The sequence below is a fragment of the Chiloscyllium plagiosum genome, unplaced genomic scaffold, assembly GCF_037043375.1.
Source record: "Chiloscyllium plagiosum isolate Xiang-an unplaced genomic scaffold, Cpla_swu_hap1 HiC_scaffold_24, whole genome shotgun sequence".
Lineage (NCBI taxonomy): Eukaryota > Metazoa > Chordata > Chondrichthyes > Orectolobiformes > Hemiscylliidae > Chiloscyllium > Chiloscyllium plagiosum.
In genome coordinates this window covers 28,648,730-28,671,442 of record NW_028270162.1, presented here as the reverse complement: position 1 = coordinate 28,671,442, position 22,713 = coordinate 28,648,730, and the positions used below count along the sequence as shown (strand labels likewise).

Sequence of the window (22,713 nt, the reverse complement as noted above, 5' to 3'; positions counted from 1 at the left end):
TCACCACTGCATTCAGAGTGTTTAGCCTGGTCAGAATTTGATATTTTTTATATCTTCCAATCCTCTAAACTTCAGTGAAAACCAGGGTTTTCTGAGAATGGCATGAAAGGGTGCTCCTTTAAGCAGTAGAGAAACCAAATATCATAAAATTAAAATATTTATATCCGAAGCCAGTTTAAAACCTCTGGCATCAGATGGCGACTTGTACAATTAGACTAATGAGAAACGCAAACACATATCAATTGACAGTGCAATTCAAATACAAATCTCAAGTCAATGTTTAATTCTTAAAGCTCATGCTCTACATTAGGCATAAGTATTCTCTTGGAATCTTTCAGTTATGTCTAGAATGGATAAAGGCTTCACTTCCAGTTGGACACAAGGCCACGATGCAAAATAACCAGGGGGGTAGTCACAACACAAACCAATCCAAAATGCTAATCTTCGATCAATTGGAAAAACAGTGGAAGGAATGAAAAACATGCAGAAAAAAGCATTAAAGGGAAGAGTCGTGATGACACAATTGAAAGTGTTACTGCTGACACGAAGGACTTAAAATATAAAAAATGTTCCATTCTCTGGTGCTATTACCTACCTCGATGAGAACAAAAAAACCTCATGTTTGAAAAAATACTGCATACTGGTCAACATTCTGGAAAGAACTCCTTAAAACTGACCAGCCAACCTTAGTTACAGAGTGAAATAAAACAAGTAGGCAGGTTGCTTTATATACTTTGTTTAATCTTAAATGGTGACAAGTTCATTCATTTGGCTAGCTAGTTCTCAATTAAGTGTCACTAAATGACAAAGTGTTCAAATTAAAATGAGAGAACCAGAAATCTCAAAGTGATGACGATAGAAAAAACAAATTTACAATATAAAAAGTGTACACCAACTGTCAGATCACACACTGGGAGGAATTTTGTAATCTGACCTGTGGCAGTGGATAGAATTTAATCAGGTGGAGAAGTTGATGGGTGAGAATCGGGCCACCTACAGCCTGATTAATTCTATGCTGGACAGTCTTCCTGCCCCGCTGCCAATATAGGCTAAACAGGCAATTCATTCCCAGTTAGAGCCTCATCCGGCCAAAGCAGATATTAATTCAGTACCAATTGGGATAACAGCTGCTTTTCTTGTAAAGGTTGGGGCGGGGTGAGGAATGCACAGGGCGTTTGCCATCCAGGGAGCACAACAAGCAAACTCAGGGGTAAGGGAAATGCCTAGTTCAAAGAATTCAATGCCTGAGGGATATGGCACTTGATTGGTTGTCGGGGAGGGGAGGTGAAAGCCAGTACCAAATTCATGTGTCTCCTCCACATGCAATCAATCATCCTTATCTCTATTCTATTAAAGATTATCGCAGGTGTCATACCAGCAGCAGTCAATGGCACCTCAGTGACATTGCTGATTACACAAGAACAGTCAGGATTTCCACTCCCAGGGGTCTTCATCCTGGAAAAAGACCTGCTACTGCGCCCCACAAGGTAGTGTATGGAACATAACATGGTGGCCTTCCCATCCACAATTTCCACAAGATTCCATCTGCAGTTGTCAAATGACATTGGATTCCAATTTTGGCTTTCCCCATTCATCAATTCAAGTTTAAACTGCACAAAGGCATTAGATATTTCAGGTCAACATTTTCTGCTTACAACACATTTGTAATGCCAAAGTGGCATTCCTGGATTTTAAAAATAGAAGTTGATTCAATAGGATGAGAAATTGACAACATAAGACATGTCCTGTGAGGACAACATTTTAATCTTACACTTTACAAGTACTCTTGTAGAAAAGTCTTAAATTACTTTTTACAGAGAGTTCTTTCAAAATCCAGGACACAATGAAACTGCCTCAGTGAAAGAAGGGTATCTCATAGCCGATGACTATTCACAGAATCTGTATCGACAAACTTATCCGAATTTGGTTTAAAATCTCAAATATGCAATGCTCCTCTGTATTTTACTGTAAGTTAACTTTTTTGTTCTTCTTTCTCTCAGCTTTAAGTACATCGTCATGAGCCTTCCTCTTAGCTGCCAACTTGTTTTGCTGTAGAGAGAGGTTAAAAAAAAAGGTTGGATAGAGTAACAATAGTGTTAAAATACAAGTTGTCAAATTTTAAACAATGGTAGCTAGCAAAAGGAAAACAGGAATTTCACTTCACAATCTAAAAATTAAGTTGATTTCCTGGGTTGCCATTAAATTTCCTGACCAGAACATTACAAATTGCTTTTTTAAATACAAAAACATTGAGCTTGTTCTACACAGATGCTGCCTGACCTGCTCAGTTTTTCCAGGCTTTTCTTATCTCATAAGACAGTCACCAAGAAATCCCAACAGGATATTAACAAACTTCTTCAACCAAGAGTGGAAAAATATGGAAATTGTTATCACAGGAAGTGGTTGAAATGACCAGTATATATATGTTTAAGGGAAAACTTGGCATACACACGACAAAAGTGGAATAAATGCTTAAAATGCTGAATTTAGAGGATGAGAGACAAGATTGGAGGGACTAAGTACAGAATAAACATTGCTGCATTGCCTGGTGCTGAATGGCTTCTTTCTGTGTTGTACCTACCATATATTCCTACATTTATGCTGGTAGGAGACTGGGTATTATCCTATAGAAAGCAAATGTCAGTCTGTTTCTCCCCAGCTATCAGTCAACCTTATAAAAGTCACGTTTTGAAGCGGAGGGACAGGGAAGAAAAGGAATGCGAACTGAACATCGTGAATATGAAAGACTGTTTTATTCCCACTAGTTGGTCCCCTTATAGTTTAAGAATTATAAGAATTTCAATTATTTCCAATAAAAATGTGGGCATGTGCTTTTTTTCCCCTCATATAAAGACATAAAGCCTTTCTTTTAAGCAAAAGTAAACTTCAGGTAGTGTGTCACAAATGGTTACATGAGGGCCAAACAGCGTCTAGTACACATGCAGGATTAAATACTCAACTGAACTTAAATAGGAAATGAGTTAAAAGTTGCAACTCAAATTCATCGTTGAGAAGACTTGTGGTTTTGACTGGCCTACTCAATAAGGTCAGATTTTTGGTCCCAATTATTTTGTATGCTAAAACCATAGTGTGCTCCAGTCAATGTAAACAAGGAAGACATTCAAGCCTGCAAGCAATGCAAATGAGGAAAACAAGCTATTCAGCCTCGAAAGAAAAAGAGACTTACAGTACATTTCCATTTTAGTTCAGTCTTGGTACGGAGCCAGTCAGTTAAACTGATCCTTTAATTTTGGCTTGCACTCACTCGCTCTATTGTAACATCTTCATCTTACACTTTCAAAGATTTAGCTCCTTACTTACAAAATGTGGTACAGCTTTATGAACCTCCCTTCCATAGTACTGAGGTTTTTCTTTGCCTCACCTTATTCCTGGTGCCCCTTTCACTGGGTAATAATAACTAGACAATAGATATACTTAAGGACTGAACCAACAAAAAAGATCTTATCATTTAAGGCCACCCCTCGTTAGCCCTCAACACTTGCAATAAATTCAATTACTAGTTTTTTGGTAACAATTTTGCTCCCCCCAAGATCTGTGAAGAAATGGGAATGATGTTTCCAGTCTTAATTAGACCCTTTAAGAAAATCTTAAAGACTTGTATATTGCCATATCTTATTTAGTACTCAAGTACTTAAGACCACACAGCCTTTCACACTGTAGAAATAAAAACAGATGAAAATACAAACCTCACGAACTTTTCTCTTCTTGCCAAACATAATTTTGTTGTACAAATACTTCTCTTTTTTCTTCATCATCATGATAGCTAGGCGCTTCTCTTCGGCTTGTTCTCGTTGGGATGCTTCTGTTTTGTTTTCCAGCTTGACTGCTCCTGCAGTTACTTTCACATTCAGTTGCTGTGGAAACATCCGTAAAATCAGTGACTCAAGAAATACAGCCAAACGGATTAACTTGTGGGTTCACAAGTAGTCAACGAATAGCTAATCACTTCCTGAGTATTCTTATGAAGATGCTGAAACATGCAAGTACACCAATTTTGCAGCTACAGCAAAACAATCTTCCACTTGAGTTGTAGCAGTATTTTTTCTCAAAGCACTTGAGTGTATTTGACTGTCTGTTTATGACAAAGATGCATGTTAGAAGTCAACGCTCAACTTGCTACAATTAGGCTTTTTATACTTTTGGGAAAAAAACTCAACTTGCAGGAGATACCAAAATGTCTAATTATATAGTTGAAAATTCTCTGCAAAAAAACTTAAAGAACACGACTGTTCGAAAACAGTAAGAATTCCTTCCTAACACTATTTACGTTCTGCTGCATGACTGCTGTTCTATATTCTATGTCGTGGTCCAGTTAAGCCACTGTTTAAGAAGGGTGGTAAGGATAAGCCAGGGAACTATAGACTAGTGAGCCTGAGGTCGGTGGTGGGCAAGTTGTTGGAGGGAATCCTGAGGGACAGGATGTACATGTATTTGGAAAAAGTGAGGTCTGCAGATGCTGGAGATCAGAGCTGAAAATGTGTTGCTGGAACAGCGCAGCAGGTCAGACAGCATCCAGGGAACAGGCTGTTCCCTGGATGTATTTGGAAAGGCAAGGACTGATTCGGGATAGTCAACATGACTTTGTGTGTGGGAAATCATGTCTCACAAACTTGATGGAGTTTTTTGAGGAAGTAACAAAGAGAATTGATGAGGGCAGAGCAGTAGATGTGATCTATATGGACTTCAGTAAGGCATTCGACAAGGTTCCCCATGGGAGACTGGTTAGCAAGGTTAGATCTCACGGACTACAGGGAGAACTAGCTATTTGGATGCAGAACTGGCTCAAAGGTAGAAGGCAGAGGGTGGTGGTGGTGGGTTGTATCTCAGACTGGAGGCCTGTGACCAGTGGAGTGTCGCAAGGATCAGTGCTGGGTCCTCTACTTTTTGTCATTTACATAAATGATTTGGATGTGAGCATAAGAGGTACAGTTAGTAAGTTTGCAGATGACACCAAAATTGGAGGTGTAGAGGACAACGAAAAGGGTTACCTCAGATTACAAGAGGATCTGGACCAGATGGGCCAATGGGCTGAGAAGTGGCAGATTTAATTCAGATAAATGCGAGATGTTGCATTTTGGGAAAGCAAATCTTAGCAGGACTTATTCACTTAGTGGTAAGGTCCTAGGGAGTGTTGCTGAACAAAGAGACCTTGGAGGGCAGGTTCACAGCTCCTTGGAAGTGGAGTTGCAGGTAGATAGGATAGTGAAGGCGGCGTTTGGTATGCTTTCCTTTATTGGTCAGAGTATTGAGTACATGGGTTGGGAGGTCATGTTGCGGCTGTACAGGACATTGGTTAGGCCACTGTTGGAATATTGCGTGCAATTCTGGTCTCCTTCCTATCGGAAAGGTGTTGTGAAACCTGAAAGGGTTCAGAAAAGATCTATAAGGATGTTGCCAGGGTTGGAGGATTTGAGCTATGGGGAAGAGGCTGAACAGGCTGGGGCTGTTTTCTCTGGACCGTCAGAGACTGACGGGTGACCTTATAGAGGTTTACAAATTTATGAGGAGCATGGATAACGTAAATAGGCAAAGTCTTTTCCCTGGGGTCAGGGAGTCCAGAACTAGAGGGCATAGGTTTAGGATGAGAGGGGAAAGATATAAAAGAGACTTACGGGGAAACATTTCCACACAGAGGGTGGTACATGTATGGAATGTGCTGCCGGAGGAAGTGGTGGAGGCTGGTACAATTGCAACATTTTGGAGGCATTTGGATGGGTATATGAATAGGAAGGGTTTGGAGGGTTATGGGCTGAGTGCTGGCATGTTGGACTAGATTGGGTTGGGATATCTGGTCGGTATGGACGGGTTGGATCAAAGGGTCTGTTTCCATGCTGTATATCTCTATGACTCTAAGAAGTGTACAGCACAGAAACAGGCCCTTTGGCCCACAAAACTAAAGAATATTCCCTGAAGGTTCAAGTAATGTGTATACCTCTCATCTGGTCCAGACAGATACGGCAAAAACATCTGTGACAATCAAGTAACTGAAACCGCTCATAAGCAGATGTAGGTTTGCAGGAGGAAATCTTAACTCACCTAGCACCACTTGGGAGTGGTACGCCTTTCCTGATTTTGCAGGAGCACCATTGGTCAATGTGTGCATGGACTGTAGGGTGATATGAACCTTGGAGTACTTATGCACTGTAATAGCTGACACCTGAAGATAGGGCTATGTGAACTAAACAGGCCCACCCCCACCATGTATTACATGACAAATCGATGTCTCTAATTTGCCATGGTTGAAATCATGAGTTCCACAGGCTGGAGTTTAATTTTCAAAATGTAAGTATTATGCCATAACAAAAGGCTGAATCTTATACGTATTTAAATCAAAAGGCTCCTCCTGTTGGAACTCACTTTGTTTTTCACCTTCTCAGCCTCCATTTTCTTCAGCATTTCTTCATCTTGCTTTTCAGTTTCATCCATATCCTCATCTTCTTCATCCTCAGACTCATCATCCTGTTCATCCTCTTCGGATTCATTTGGGCTTTCATCTATGATAAAAACCATGATACGTGCAAGTTGTATGATAACAGTGACCACTCAAAACAAATTGCATAAAAAGAGACTTGGTGAAACCGGATCCCCCTATCAATGCTCACAAAGGGGAGGAAGCTTAAGTCAGCTTTTCAAAAAACATGGCTGACATTTGTCTTTTTAGGGGATCAAGGGTATCAGTAGCATGGGTAAAGTTAAACATTTTTAAAAATAGTTCTTTGTCTTTTTGATTTCAATGTTATTTGAACTTGGAGTAGATTTTAATTGTATTTTTAAATAATGTCTCACTTTTCTCCTCCAGCTGCAACTTTTCCCTCAAACTTTCAATTACCAACCTTTATACTTTACTTTCATTAACCTCAATTACTCCATTCTTAATTGGACACAGCACGATATTGACAGATGCTGTTAATTTTCAATCCAAGATGGATAAATTTTTGTAAAGCAAAACGTATCAAGGGAACATGGACCAAAGGCAGATATATGGAGTTAGGCCACACATCAACCCTTATCTCATTGAATGGTGGAACAGGCTTGAAGGGCTGAAGGCCCATTCCTGTTCTTATGTTCAGATGTTTTTAATCAGGTGGAATTTAACATTGAGATCAGAAAGTGCAAGGTAGGCATTAACAACTTGCATGTGTATGTAATAGAATATCGCAAAGTGTTCCATAGGACCGTTCTAAAAGAAAATATGACACCAAACTACATAAGGAGATATTAGATCAGATGGGCAAAAGCTTAGTTTTATGGAGCATTTTACAGGAAGAAAGTGGGATAGAGAGGCAGAGAGGAACAGGGATGTAGGGAATTCCATAGCTTGAAGCCTTTGAAAGAGTGATGAGCAATGGTGCAGCAAGTGAAGTCTGAAATGCTGAAGTGCCCAGAATAAAAGGAATACAGATACCCTGGGGCATTATGGGGATGAAAGGAATTAGGTTTCCCAACTATAAACATCACGATCAGAACTTAACTAGACCAGATATACAATACTACAGCTAATGCAGGTGAGAGGCTTGGAATTACACAGTTAACTAGTACCTATCTACCATCTACAAACACAAGTCAGGAGTGTGATTGAATGTTCTGGACAGGTGCAGCTCCATAAGACAAAACCAGAAGTTGGCTATTTGGCCACTGAGTGTGCTCTAAGTTCAGTGAGATCATTGCTGATCTGATAATCCTCAAGTGTATTTTTTGGCCTTTTCTCCTTGATTGCCTCACTAATTTTTAAAAAAATCTATCAAAGCAGTAAAAGCCCCTACAGCCCTCTATAGTAAAGAATTCCATAGACTGACAACTCAAATAATTTGTTAGATATGACTTAAATGGGTGCACCCTCTTACACTACAATTATACTCTCTGGTCCTAAACTCTGCCACAAGGGGAAACAACCTCTCTACAACTACCCTGTCTAGCCCGTAAGAATCTAATGTGTTTCAATAAGGTCACATTTCATTTTCCTAAATTCTAATACAGGTACAACCTATTCAACCTCTCCTCAAAAGAAACTCCACACCTCTGTCATGCACAGGATCAATCTGGTGAATCTTCTCTGGACTACCTCCAAGTTGGTGGCACGGTGGCTCAGTGGTTAGCACTGCAGCCTCATAGTGCCAGGGACCCGGTTTGATTCGGGTGAGACTGTGTGGAGTTTGCACTTTCTTCCAGTGTCTGCTTGGGTTTTCTCCGGTTGCTCTGGTTTCCTCCCACCAAATCCAAAGATATGCAGGTCAGGTGAATTAGCCATGCTAACTTGTCAATAGTGTTAGGTACATTAGTAAATATAAAGGTTGGGGAATGGGTCTGGGTGGGTTACTTTTCAGAGGGTCAGTGAGGACTTGTTGGGCTGAAGGGCATGTTTCCATATTGTAGGCAATTAATCTAATCAATGCCAGCATATCTTTCCTTAGTTAGGACTTCACAGTATTCTAGATGTTGTGTCAACTAGCATAGTTTTAGCATGACACAGGTACTGTGTTTCCTTTGAAATCAAGGCAAATGTCATTTGCCCTCCCTATTGCCTGAACGTTAGTTCATAATGCATACTGTCTTCCTAATCACTTGTCCTTTCACCTATTTTTGTATAATTTGCAAACTTGTCGATAATACATTCACTTTGCTCAACCAAGATATTAATCAACTGTAAATAACTGTGGCCCCAGCACTGATTAACTGGTTGCCATTGTGAAAATGTTTGCCTTATCCCAAATCTATTAGTTGGCCAATCCTCTACCACAGTCAACAATAGCCTTACCTTAAGTAGCCCTATATGCAGTACCTTATCAAATTCTTTGAAAATTAAAGTATATTACATCTACTGCGTCCCCTTTATTTATACTGCTTGTTACAACACTCAAAACATCTTACAATCCACGAAAAAGAAAACCATATGACAGACACTCCAATGCCTTCAACATTCACTTCCTTCACCCACCAATGCACAATGGCAGATAGCATATCATCTAATGGATGCAATGCAGCAATACATCAGGCTCCTCCAACAGCACCTTCCAAACACACAACTTCCAACATCAAGACCCAGCAGATGCATGGGACCATCATTACCTGCATGTTCCCCTCTAGACTAATCACCATCCTGATTTAGAACTATATTGCTGTTTGTTCACTGTTGTTGGGTTAAAATCCTAGAACTGCCTTCCTAACAGTACTGTGCTCACCCCCATACTTCAAACACTGCAGCGGTTCAAACAGTCAGCGCCCCACTTTAGGGAATTATGGCGGGGCCAGCCCAGCCTATGATGGCCATATTCCCAGAATGAATAAAAGCAAAAGACAAACCAATGGATGTGAATATGTCAGGAATCTTTGCAAGGACAGAAGAACCAACTTTGTTTTTTTTTGTTGAGGTAGTGTTGGAGTGATGTCAATAGTACTTTTGAAAGAGGGAGAATGGCACTGTATTGAGAAGCATGAACCAATATATCAATAAGACTGAGGTACAGGTCAGGTATGCAATACAATTGGTAAAACCTTTTGAAGGTATTTACATCAATTCATGCCCATTATGACAGAGTTGCATAAAGTCATTTAAAACGAGCAAGCATTATCGACAAGACTGCTTTCAGTTTTGCAAGTCAACCAATTTAGATCATTTTTTCCCCAACTTATGAAGTTTTATATTTTTGTAAATCATAAATCTATTAAACAGAAATTGATGTCTAAAAATTTTGTACCTCAAACTCCTGATCACCTTAAGCATGCAAATCAGGATAAATTAGAGTAGTGCTTAGGGAGAATATGTGTATTTGGAAATAAACTAAATACAAATTAACGAATCAGCCAGCTTACATGTGCTCTCGCCTCTCTGAATGGCCAAGAGTTTGAGTTTCTCTGGTGGAATGTAGTCTCCTAATTTCTCCTCCACAAATGGGGACAGGTGAGGTGGTAAGATTACTCCCAGAAAATAAGCTTCTACAGGAAGAAGTGTTTTAGCATTAACACTATCATAGACCCACTGAGGCTGGATATAATACCTGCAAGTTAAAAACAGAGAAGAAAATAATTGGAGCAGTTTAGCCAGTTATAGTAAAAATGAAAGTAGGTACATCAAACAGAGAATTCACTTTGAATGGAGAAAAAAGAAGAGTATCTCATTACTTTCAATAGTACAACGTTAGATTCAAATTCCAAGCCAAGTGGTAGGCTAGCTTTAGGCAGTGCTTCACTGGAAGGAGAAAAAGAAAAGTAGATTTCTTACAAAGCCATAGCATTCCATTGTTCTAGCTCCACTGCTGGCTGCTATACCACGACTATCCATTTCAAGGAAGGAGATGCAGAGCAGATATGGAGACTTAATAAATTGCGTGATTCATCTTAAAAGTTGGTGATTAACCTTTCACAATATGCTTTTTTGCCTTCTACTCCTTCATGGAGGAGAATGTTGTTGGTTAGCCCAGTCTTTATTGCTCATCTCAGAGAACAGTTAAGAGTCAACCACATTGCTGTTGGCCTGGAGTCACATGTAAGACCATGAGACAAAGGAGTGGAAGTAAGGCCATTCCGCCCATCGAGTCCACTCTACCATTCAATCATGGCTGATGGGCATTTCAATGCCACCTACCCGCACTCTCCCAGTATCCCTTAATTCCTTGTGAGATTAAGAATTTATCAATCTCTGCCTTGAAGACATTTAACGTCCCGGCCTCCACTGCGTTCCATGGCAATGAATTCCACAGGCCCACCACTCTGGCTGAAGAAAAGCCTCCTCATTTCCTTGTAAAATTGATCCCCTCTAATTCTAAGGCTGTGCCCATGGGTCCTAGTATCTCTGCCTGATGAAAACAAATTCCTAGCATCCACCCTATCTAAGCATCGCATTATCTTGTAAGTTTCTATTAGATGTTCTTCTAAACTCTAATGAATACAATCCCAGGATCCTCAGTCGTTCATTGAATGTTAGGTCTACCATTCCAGGGATCATCTGTGTGAATCTCTACTGGACAGGCTCCAGTGCCAGTTTGTCCTTCCTGAGGTGTGGGGCCCAAAACTGGATACAGTATTCTAAATGGGGTCTAACTCTCAGAAGCACATTGCTGCTTTTACATTCCAACTCTCTTGAGATAAATGACAACATTACATTTGCCTTCTTAACCACGGACTCAAACTGCAAAGCAACCTTTAGAGAATCCTGGACGAGCACTCCCAGATCCCTTTGTACTTTGGCTTTAGGAATTTTCTCACCGCTTAGAAAATAGTCCGTTTCTGTATTTTTTTTCCGAAGTGCAAAACCTCGCATTTGCTCACATTGAATTTCATCAGCCATTTCTTGGACCACTTTCCTAAACTGTCTAAATCTTTCTGCAGCCTCCCACCTCCTCAGCACTATCTGCCTGTCCGCCTAACTTCGTACCATCGGCAAACTTTGCCAGAATGTCCCCAGTCCCTTTATTATTAATATGTTAAAGTGAACTACTGCTGTCCCAACACTGAACCTTGTAGGACACCAATAGTCATGAGTTGCCATTCCGAAAAAGAACCTTTTATCCCAAATCTCTGCCTTGTAGGCCAGACCAGGTAAGGATGGCAGTTTCCTTCCCTAAAGGGCATTAGTGATACAGATGGGTTTTTCCAATAATCAACAATGGATTCACAATTATCATTAGACTCTTAGTTCCAGATTTTTACAGAATTAAAATTCCACCATCTCTTGTGGTGGGATTGGAACCCAAATTCCTAGAATGTTACTTGAGTTAGTGGATTAACAATCCAGTGATAATACCAGAGGCCATTACCTCTTCCATGGCGTTGTTAGGCAATGGGATCATTTTCTGATTATATTGTTCACTCGCTCATATCACAAGGAAGAATTTAGGCTTTTTACAAAAATGTAAAAAAAAAAATTATTGGCATTCATTGAATTATAGATTGAACTGTCCTGGAAGCCCAAGGAAAATAACATGCGGAATGCTCAGAAAAGCAAAATAAATGCTTTTAATTTAAATATATCCAGAAGATTTGAATATCAGTTAAAATAATGGACAGAATTCAAAGACATGCAATAACTATTTTTGAAACAAACTCTCCATCAGTCATAGGGTCATAGAGATGTACAGCATGGAAACAGACCCTTCGGTCCAACCCGTCCATGCCAACCAGATATCCCAACCCAATCTAGTCCCACCTGCCAGCACCCAGCCCATATCCCTCCAAACCCTTCCTATTCATATACCCATCCAAATACCTCTTAAATGTTGCAATTGTATCAGCCTCCATCACATCCTCTGGCAGCTCATTCCATACACGTACCACCCTCTGCGTGAAAAAGTTGCCCCTTAGGTCTCTTTTATATCTTTCCCCTCTCACTATGCCCTCTAGTTCTGGACTCCCTGACCCTAGGGAAAAGACTTTGTCTATTTATCCTATCCGTACCCCTCATAATTTTGTAAACCTCTATAAGGTCACCCCTCAGCCTCCGAAGCTCCAGGGAAAACAGCCCCAGCCTGTTCAGCCGCTCCCTGTAGCTCAAATCCTCCAACCCTGGCAACATCCTTGTAAATCTTTTCAAGTTTTTCACAACATCTTTCCGATAGGAAGGAGACAAGAATTGCACACAATATTCCAACAGTGGCCTAACCAATGTCCTGTACAGCCGCAACATGACCTCCCAACCCCTATACTCAATACTCTGACCAATAAAGGAAAGCATACCAAACGCCTTCTTCACTATCCTATCTCCCTGCGACTCCACTTTCAAGGAGCTGTGAACCTGCACTCCAAGGTCTTTGTTCAGCAACACTCCCTAGGACCTCACCATTAAGTGTAAAAGTCCTGCTAAGATTTGCTTTCCCAAAATGCAGCACTTCACTTTTATCTGAATTAAACTCCATCTGCCACTTCTCAGCCCATTAGCCCATCTGGTCCAGATCCTCTTGTAATCTGAGGTAACCCTCTTCGCTGTCCACTAGACCTCCAATTTTGGTGTCATCTGCAAACTTACTAACCTCTTATGCTCGCATCCAAATCATTTATGTAAATGACAAAAAGTAGAGGGCTCAGCACTGATCCTTGTGGCACTCCACTGGTCACAGGCCTCCAGTCTGAAAAACAACCCCCCATCACCACCCTCTGTCTTCTACCTTTGAGCCAGTTCTGTATCCAAATGGCTAGTTCTCCCTGTATTTCATGAGATCTAACCTTGTGTGGTGTAAAATTCCAAGCAGTGGAATGTGGTGAAACGGTTAAAAATTATGTCCCAATACATGTGTGAATCTAACCGGAATGGAGGTGTTGCTTAGTCCCGTGTGAATCTTATTACACACCTCCCCGTGTGAATCTTCTTATCTGTATGTAACCAGAATGGAATGTGTTTTTTAGCCTTGCTCTGCTGTTCACATGAATGTTTATATCTGGAAAAGAGTATATCAGCTGGAAAAGTCTCCAGTTCGGTGAGTCTGCTCCGGGGTTACGTTTAACCGCCGAGCGTGGGTTGTTGGCAACCGCTCTGCGAGAACTGACGGCTCCCAGTTCCGGTAACATGTAGAGTGAGTATAAGCCAGACCCGTTGTGGCGACGCTGCGGGGAATAAAATGCCCATATTCTAGCAGACTCGCCTCTTGGTCGTTTGTTCTGTGTCAGACTACTCTCCTACGAACCTGACCTTGAGAATTTTTTAAAACACCTTGCTAATCAATCAGTCTCCCATGGGGAACCTTGTCGAACGCCTTACTGAAGTCCATATAGATCACATCTACTGCTCTGCCCTCATCAATCTTCTTTGTTACTTCAAAAAACTGAATCAAGTTTGTGAGACATGATTTCCCACGTACAAAGCCATGTTGACAGTCCAGAATCAGTCCTTGCCTTTCCAAATACATGTACATCCTATCCCTCAGGATTCCCTCCAACAACTTGCCCACCACCGAGGTCAGCCTCACCGGTCTATAGTTCCCTGGCTTGTCTTTACCGCCCTTCTTAAACAGTGGCACAACATTTGCCAACCTCCAGCCTTCCGGCACCTCACCTGGAACTATCGATGATACAAATATCTCAGCAAGAGGCCCAGCAATCACTTCTCTAGCTTCCCACAGAATTCTCGGGTACACCTGATCAGGTCCTGGGGATTTATCCACCTTTAACCGTTTCAAGACATCCAGCACTTCCTCCTCTGTAATCTGGACATTTTGCAAGATGTTACCATCTATTTCCCTACAGTCTATATCTTCCATATCCTTTTCCACAGTAAATACTAATGCAAAATATTCATTTAGTATCTCTCCCATTTTCTGTGGCTCCACACAAAGGCCACCTTGCCGATCTTTGAGGGGCCTTATTCTCTCCCTAGTTACCCTTTTGTCCTTAATATATTTGTAAAAATTTTTTGGATTCTCCTTAATTCTATTTGCAAAGCTATCTCATGTCCCCGTTTAGCCCTCCTGATTTCCCTCTCAAGTATACTCCTATTTTCTTTATACTCTTCTAAGGAATCACTCGATCTATCCTGTCTATACCTGACATATGCTTCCTTCTTTTTCTTAACCAAACCCTGAATTTCTTCAGTCATCCAGCATTCCCTATACCTACTAGCCTTCCCTTTCACCCTGACTTCAACGTGAAAAAAGAACCTAAACCAAGATCATTTATTGCATTTCATCCGGAGCAAGGTGGGTAAAGAAATAACTTGCTCTTAACTGGAATGTGTGTCTTGGGCATGCAGCCAATGTCTAAAATATGTGACTAACAAGTGGAAAGCAGAAATGGAATAGGTTAACATGGTCTTGCTGTTCAAGAATGCAAGTCTGTGCCATGATCATGAACTATTTTATTTTAGATTCCTAACAGCTACACTATTTTGTGCCAGGGTTCTTAAAGCAAGAAATGGAAAAAAAAAATTACCCCAGACCACATGGAGAACACTGAATTCATTGTTTGTTTCCAGATATAATGGAAGTAGAAGTCAACACCGATAAGAAAAGCAAACTCATACTTACAGGACCTAGCATTTCAGTTTACATGAAGTCATACCTGTTAATAAACTGCTTATCCAGATTTGGCCTGTCCACAATCTGATGAGTAATGGTATCATCTGTTACAGGATAGGTCGCACCTATACAAAGTGACTTATCCCATGATACCTTGCCTCCAAAACACCTAAAAAAAAGTTTTAAAGTAGTTCAAAAGTTATTTTCTCCCTAAAACAGTTCTTCTAAGTAATGAATAAATACATTTAGAACAGAGTGAAATGTCAGCCACAGTTCCCACTCCAACCTGTTGCTACTGAGTCATTCCCCTGCAAATTATGCACATGGATACTGAGCAAGAACAGAGGTGGGCTCCATATATTCTCCTATATATAATCAAATAGCTTATTGACATTCAGTGTCTCTGGAATCACACTCAAGTGAAATTGGTCAGATTGTGAAACTGTTCCTTCACAAAATTCATTGCCAGAGGACAAAAAGGATAGAAAAGCATTTAATTGCTTTTTTTTTTTTACTAATTTCATCATAGTCATCAATTATTATGTTGACCAACTTTATCAGACAATTAGCAAAACCTCTTAGACTTGAAGATACAAGGTTCAATGTATCAGTTGATGCACCAAGTAGCTACATTTAGGGGATAAAGAGTAGGTGAAAATGTGCATACATCAGTGAGAACAGAATTGGTTTGGCCTTATGCTCAGTCAACCTCAGTCAGTCAGATAACCAATGGAATTGACAAATGAATAATGGTCATGAGGTACAAACTGTATCCCAGAAGCAACAAGGTGACACCATCAGAAACAACTGAATGGGTTGAAGGATTAAAAATTGTTCACATACAATAGAACTAGTAACATACCTTATGACAAATGCCAGTGATTCACGTGGAACTTCTCTGTTTAAGAAAAACTTTAACCCCTCAAATAACTTCTTCTGTTTTTCTAGCATTTGTTGTTCTTTTTGCCTCTCTTCAAGCAGTACTGCATTTTCCTGAATAAATTATACAAGTTACTCCAGTGTACCATATTATTTTGCCACTGAGAATAACCTCATACTCACAAATGACAAACTGCTTCTACAACCTGGCAAACATTCAGTTTTAATCAGACAGACATGCACTTATAAAAACCAAAAGAGGTATACAAATCTATTAAGTTTCTGTAGGTAGAAAGTACAGCTTTGTATTTCACTGTTAACATATTTGTCCCATAAACACTAACTTCCAAACTAAGTTTGAAAACTGTATTTTACTGTGTTATTAACAAATCAACCTGCCAACTTAATTTGACATTGGCTTAACATTCCTTTCCTTAGTAACAACATACAAATGCCTCAACGTGAGCTAACAGAATACTAAGGGAAGATTAAACACACGCTGAAAGCAAGTTTTTAATAGACAATCTGGTTGAGTGCACAAAAACAAACTAAAACCTGAACGCTCATAAGTCTTCAAAGAGAGGCCAATCTCGGTGGTTTTGTAAATCATTCAAAAATGTCACAAGGTCACAAAGGATATGGCACAATAAAAAATTATTTTTTCAAGTGCTATTTTGGGAGTAACAATGTTTATTTGTGTAATATTCAGTTATGTTTGTGTGCCTTGGGAAATTAAACAATTTATTTTTATTAAAATGGACCCCCCACTTTTGGAAAAGGTTTGACTTTTTGATGATTTCTTACCTAAGTGGTAACGACTTGTATGCAAGTCTCAAGAATGAACTTTTGTAGATACAAGCCCATAGACTTTGAAAGTCTGAGGTACTAAAAGTTTTCTTTTAATTTACACTTGTAAACTTTCAAGGAAGACAAGTTTAAGTTAGTTCTGTCTTGATCCAATAGTATCACAATCAGCAGTCCACTCCAAGTAAATTTAGGTCCTGTGTAACAAATTGTTGAAACGCTAGATGGGGAAAAATTCAAATAGAGTAACTCTAAGCTGATTAAATTCTGTGTTCATTGCTCTATGGTGCATTCATATTTTATAGCTAGTATCAGGTTTTTACTTTCAGCATGCAATTGATGCATTTTGGCAATTTAGAGAATCATTACTGGGTGAAGGCCTCCAACTTCAACAACCAAGACCCTATAATTACTATTTTCAATGTCCTCTTGATAATAGTGATAATTAGCTCCATGGATGTAAATAATTGTCTGACTGCAATGGTATATTAAAAAAAAAGGATCTGTGCTACAACTGTAGAATTGATAGTTCTTATGGTCGTCCAGGAAACAGTTCTGCTTGTACTAAGCTGCCCAATCTTCTGTCATGATAATTTAATGAGGCAGAGAGCAAATCAAACACCAAAATATTTAAAATTTAAATGAGCAAAGGAGTTTTTCTCACTGAAAAACACATTGCTCAATAATGGCGAACTATACTGGTTTATACTTACTTCTTCTGCAGGGAACTCATCAGGTACCACGTCATCCTCTTCACTTGAGGATATCACACGAGCTAAACTTGCACCCAGCGCAGCCAATTTCTAAGTAAATCACAAAATCAACATCAGTGCTTTGAATAAAATAGCAATTTTTTTCTGAAGGTCAGACTTCAGCCAGGTTCACCACTTACCTCCATATAACTTTCAGAATCCATTGCATATTTCTCTTCATTTTCTTGCTTCAGGTCACTTTCTTCAGCATTGTTTTCAAGCTGAAGATAAATTTTCAGTTTAGTTAGTTTTGTGAAATAAAATGGAAAAGAATCCTCCAAACTTCTCAATTCATAAATCTGTTGTGAATCACAACAGTAGCTACAATATGGGCTGCAGTACGCAAGAAATACAGGCATAGCAAAACAACCAATAACCACAAAATGAACTTCCTACTTTATGGGAAGACTCTAAAACAGAGTGAATACAATCCCACATTAAAATGGCTACACTTACAGGATAGAATAAAAAAATAAGTACCCAATAAGCATATATGTAGAACATATCCATTTTATAGCAAAGAGAAAAGATTTGCTAATCATACAAATATTTCATTATATTGCACAACTTACAATGTTTTGGACATTTGTCAATTTTGGTCTAAAGTTTAAATGTAATGTTTTTAGCCCTTTTTGGTCTTCAGTGATTAGTTTCCCAAACTGTGATAGCAACTTGACATTGATGAGCCAGATCAGATTTATTTTACTTCTCATCTTTAACTTATTTAACTTGTCTGGAGCTTAGCAATAACCAAACACATTTTGATAAATTTATTTCTGAATTCACATTTTTACACAGTGAAAATATGTAGTCCATAAATTATAGATGAATAATTTTGCAAATATGGAAGCTACGTATTAAATCCTGTCCAGTATTTTGAATGGTGCACAAATTAGACAGCATTTTTCCCCAAAAATGTATTTTTAAAAGAAACAAGTCTCAATAGTTAAAGACTCACAGTTCTCACTCATGACCTAATGAAATATCAACAATGGCATTTTATGAATTTATGCATTTAAACAGCTCATAATTCAAAAGGTCACAAATGGAAGTGAATGAAGAATATTCCACACAAGGGATGATATGTGCATATATCCAACAAGGGGGCTGAAAGAAATGCAACATGTTTCAACAGTGTTTGCATGTGCTATCCAACAGCTCAATGCAAAAACAAAGCAAAGCACTTTTGCCATACCAGGTCAAGCAGTGTGCTTCAAGAGCTGGTTTTACAAAGCACCAACTTTGTTTCATGCTCATGTAATTGGTTATCAAATCAGTGCATAGGTTTGTGAAAAAAAAAACAAGCATTTTCCACAGGGAGATTCCCTTACTTTTCAGGCAACACTACTCATTTGTCTACCAGTAACCAACTGAAGGGCAGTGCTGGAAGAGTTTTGCTAGATGATTGCCCACTAGCTTTCTTAGGGTGTGGAATGTACCTAGCAAACATTTCAACCATAATGAACATTCCAAAAGTGTTTATGCTTGAAAAAAAATGTACAATGTTAGAAAAACAATCACACCGCATTCCCTTATCACTTTTAAAGAACTATTCCAGCATTGAATACCACAGTACTGTCATTATGAACAAGACGGTAAGTGGATAACCACTGCATGTGCAAAAAGGTAGAACTTTGGCCTTTTGTTGATTTAGAAAAATTCTTATCATTTCTGAGTAAATGACTTCTGTTTAATTACTTAACACCTGTTGAAACATTAATTCAGCAGAAACATTACAATTGTGGAATTCAAGTTATTGAAACAATAAAATTACTTTGTACTTTTGATGATGATCAATGATTTAACAAAACAGGCTGTTCAGTCATTAATACTTTCACTGCCCTAAATATGCCTTCCCATCAGACTTGGCCTACAAACCAAAGAGAACAGAAAAGATACAGTTGCACAAAAATTGAAGAGGGAAGATGAACATATATAATTGAAATCAGATCATTCAGATATATATTACAAATATGAAGTTGCAAATCACCTCTGGATCACTTTCAAAGATTAGACTTTTGTCAAATAAATTTAATCTACCTTTGGGGGATAAAGAAGATTGAGGCTCTGGTACAGTCTAAAGTTGACAAATCCAAGAAGGGTTGTGAAAAACTCTGTGAATGTTGCCATCACTCTATAGTCCACATCTGTGGGATGCTGGAAAAACACAATTTTAAAACTTAGATTAAAGAAGATTTAATTGAATTGTATGACTTAAATCTGGACACACAGAAGTCTTTTAAATGAAAATATCTGTTTAAAGAAAATCATGCTACAAAATCTAAATCAAAAGGGGTTTTCATTATAAAGTTAAGCTGTATGTAGTTTGAACAATACATGAAATCAGCAAGACATCCAAAGCAGGAGCGTAAGGATCTACCTGAATAATTTGCTTGGTCAGCATTGAACAGTGGTAGATTAATAGCTAAATATCACAACAGTACCCCAGATTCCAGTCTACCAGTGAACAACACAAGATTAGCAGGTACTGTTATTTTAAAAAAAGCAGAAAATTGGTTGGTTACTACTTTACAGTTTTGTAATTATAGTAAGCATTTCATTATATAGGGCATTAACAACTTGGAACATCTTTACTTCTAACTAGCATTATTTTTCAATCTTGCCAAATGACACCAACCTATCTGGCACGGTTTTAACGATTTCAGAACTGTTCACTTTCAAACTTGGCTGCTGCAAACAGTTGCTGCAATTTATGATGGCACACTTTTCAATTTTCTGTGTGTCTTTTTCTTCAATGACAGTAAAATCAGCATAGAGCTGTGGTGTAGAGAGCACATTATCAATAGTGCTCCCTCATAATTCAAAACTGTTGGCACGTATAAGGGACATTTCTTTGGTCCACTGGGAGAATGAGATCATGAATAGTTCAGTCCATCATTCTATGACCTGGAGATAGAGTCAGCCTGATGGCAGACAAACCTCTATCAAAACGTGAGAATTGTGATTAACCATTTAACAAACAAGTATTACATTCTCATGAACTACCGATTCAGTTAGTTTTAATAGTTTTAAAAGAGCAGTGCAGTCCAATCTCCTAAAAAAGGATACTATGCTTTATGTATTTCTTCCAACATGTACTACTATTTCTACTGTATTTCCCATCTACCAAACTGAACTCAAGATCCCATCACTGTAAGCTAAACTGCCAGATTCACACAGCCCATTTTTGGAACAGCAGTGCCAAAGTTAAGAAATATCACATGATTTTCATATGGGACCATTCAAACAATGAATAAAAGGAATTGCTAAGTTCTTTGTTCATCTACCACCAGGCATAATGGAGGCTTTATTGCTAGAAGCCAGCTGCAGTGCCCATACCAATGTTACAAGGGACTCTTTTCAGTAAATGAAAGCTTTTAAAATATTAAAAAAACGCCTACAGCATTGCAGTTGGCTAAACAAATGACAGGCAAGAGGTGGCCTGAGCCTAGTAGCTGTCCAACACACCGAGGAATGCAACACAAGAATTACATTTGACAATGGTTTTAGAGAAATGTTTCATTTAAATTAAAACCCATTGATGTCCATACTATTAAACTACAAAAATCCTATATTACAACTAACAGATTTCAAATATATAAAAACTAATATAATCCATTTTACGAAGGAAAGAAAACATTCTGATCAATTTTATTATTACAATATTTCTTGGTCAAGACCACCTTTAGTTACCTTCACAAAATTGCTCACACTTTGAAGGCCAACCTGGTATCCCAAATTCCTGACAAAACAACTGAAGGATATTTTTACTACATACAAATGTGAGTCTTAATACAAAGAAATTGTTCAAGATATTGTGTAGATTTGTATCTAGATGACGAAGGCTTGGATGAACTTCAACTCAGCCCACTGTCAGCATATCTGCAAATTTGTGGGGAGACCAGCTTTCCCCGAATCAAAAGAAATCCATTAGTCAGCACCTTTCCTGCACTTGTTGGCTGCCATAAAAATAGCCGAGCAGCAGCAGAAGCAATATTAATACATTGCAGTTTAATGCTTCAGCAAAGATACACTCAATGTTTCTGCACAGTTAGAACAGTTGTGGAACAAAAGTGTCAAAACATTTATGCTTGTAATAAGTTGGGGTTAAATAAAAAAAGACTTTTTCCATTCATTCAACTTTACGTGGATCTGTCGGTTTGTCCTCATTTTCAAAGCAAACTTGGAGATTACTGTTGACCAGGAGCAATCACTTAAATATGATGAGCTGCTGTAGTGTTTCTCAATCTCAAACAGTCAGTCAGTCAGGACATTCACTAACTTAAAACTATATCTGAGGCGTCAAATCACTAAGTAGCTGTTTTTTTTTGTATTAAAATTCAAAAGAAAATAGCTTAGGTTGGAAGAGGTGCAGCGAATGGCCACAATGCCCAGCATTGCCAGTCAAACATATTTGGAGGAAAGGGAATGAGACTGATTAGTCATTTCAGATAGCTCGTGGATGATTTATAAACAACCAGTCTCCAGTAAAATTCTATGATTGCAACCAAATCTGAACTTCACTTCAACATTAATTGTGAGCAAGCTTTTACTCCTGGCAATCTTGTAACTTTAGCATTAGAATGCCAAACAATTGTTATCTAGTCAGCCTGTGTTTCTGAAGTTAGACTGACTTGTGCTTTAGTATAGCATGTGAAGTAATCCACAATTATGTTCTGAAACCTGAACCTGCTATGATAACAAAACTGACTTGAAGGAGCACTTCCTTCCAAATTCCACATCTAAACATACAAAGATTAATTTTCTACAAAACAGCAGCACTGGCTTAATTCTTGTTTAAAATAAACAGGACTTAATCATTAGATGCACTGTTGGTGCAGGCAAACATGTTCCCTTAAAAAAAGCATTGAGCTGGGATGAAATGTCACATTTTGAGGTGGTACAAATGCTAACAAAGATATTTCTCCAGCTCTTTGCCACTATGTAACTACCCAATTCTTTTCCCTCAAAACAGTTTTCTGGGGCTATTGGAAAGTTATTGCAATATTATGAAATTTACAAAGGTCAATTCAATGGCTAATAGTGAAATGCTGACAAACATTTGCAAATAATCATTCTAGAGACAGCCAGCCAACAATAACACAAGCTACCTGAAACAATACACACTATATTTCAGCATATTCACTCACTATTGTTTTAAAGGGTCACTACACACTACTGAACAGAAAAAATGCAATCTGCCAGACGGCAGTCTAAATACTTACATCGTGTGCAAACGTATAGGGCACAATCCAAGTTATCAGTTGACCAAGAATTTCAGCCTGATAATAAATTCCTTTGATAGATAAGAATACCTT

General features: G+C 38.7%; 1 protein-coding gene across 1 annotated transcript in view; it reads right to left on the bottom strand.

The window, feature by feature from the left end:
* Positions 1–720: 720 nt before the first annotated feature.
* pes1 (pescadillo ribosomal biogenesis factor 1) overlaps positions 721–22,713 on the bottom strand; it is a 57,081-nt gene continuing 35,088 nt past the window's right edge. Inside the window, exons 6-15 of the mRNA XM_043715655.2 lie at positions 22,621–22,710; positions 19,436–19,552; positions 17,536–17,616; positions 17,357–17,446; positions 15,823–15,953; positions 15,004–15,129; positions 9,832–10,016; positions 6,379–6,515; positions 3,708–3,875; positions 721–2,049 (exon numbers count right to left, since the gene is read on the bottom strand). Coding sequence (XP_043571590.2) covers positions 1,963–2,049; positions 3,708–3,875; positions 6,379–6,515; positions 9,832–10,016; positions 15,004–15,129; positions 15,823–15,953; positions 17,357–17,446; positions 17,536–17,616; positions 19,436–19,552; positions 22,621–22,710 — 1,212 coding nt within the window. The 3' untranslated portion in view covers positions 721–1,962. The remainder of the gene's footprint in view (positions 2,050–3,707; positions 3,876–6,378; positions 6,516–9,831; positions 10,017–15,003; positions 15,130–15,822; positions 15,954–17,356; positions 17,447–17,535; positions 17,617–19,435; positions 19,553–22,620; positions 22,711–22,713) is intronic.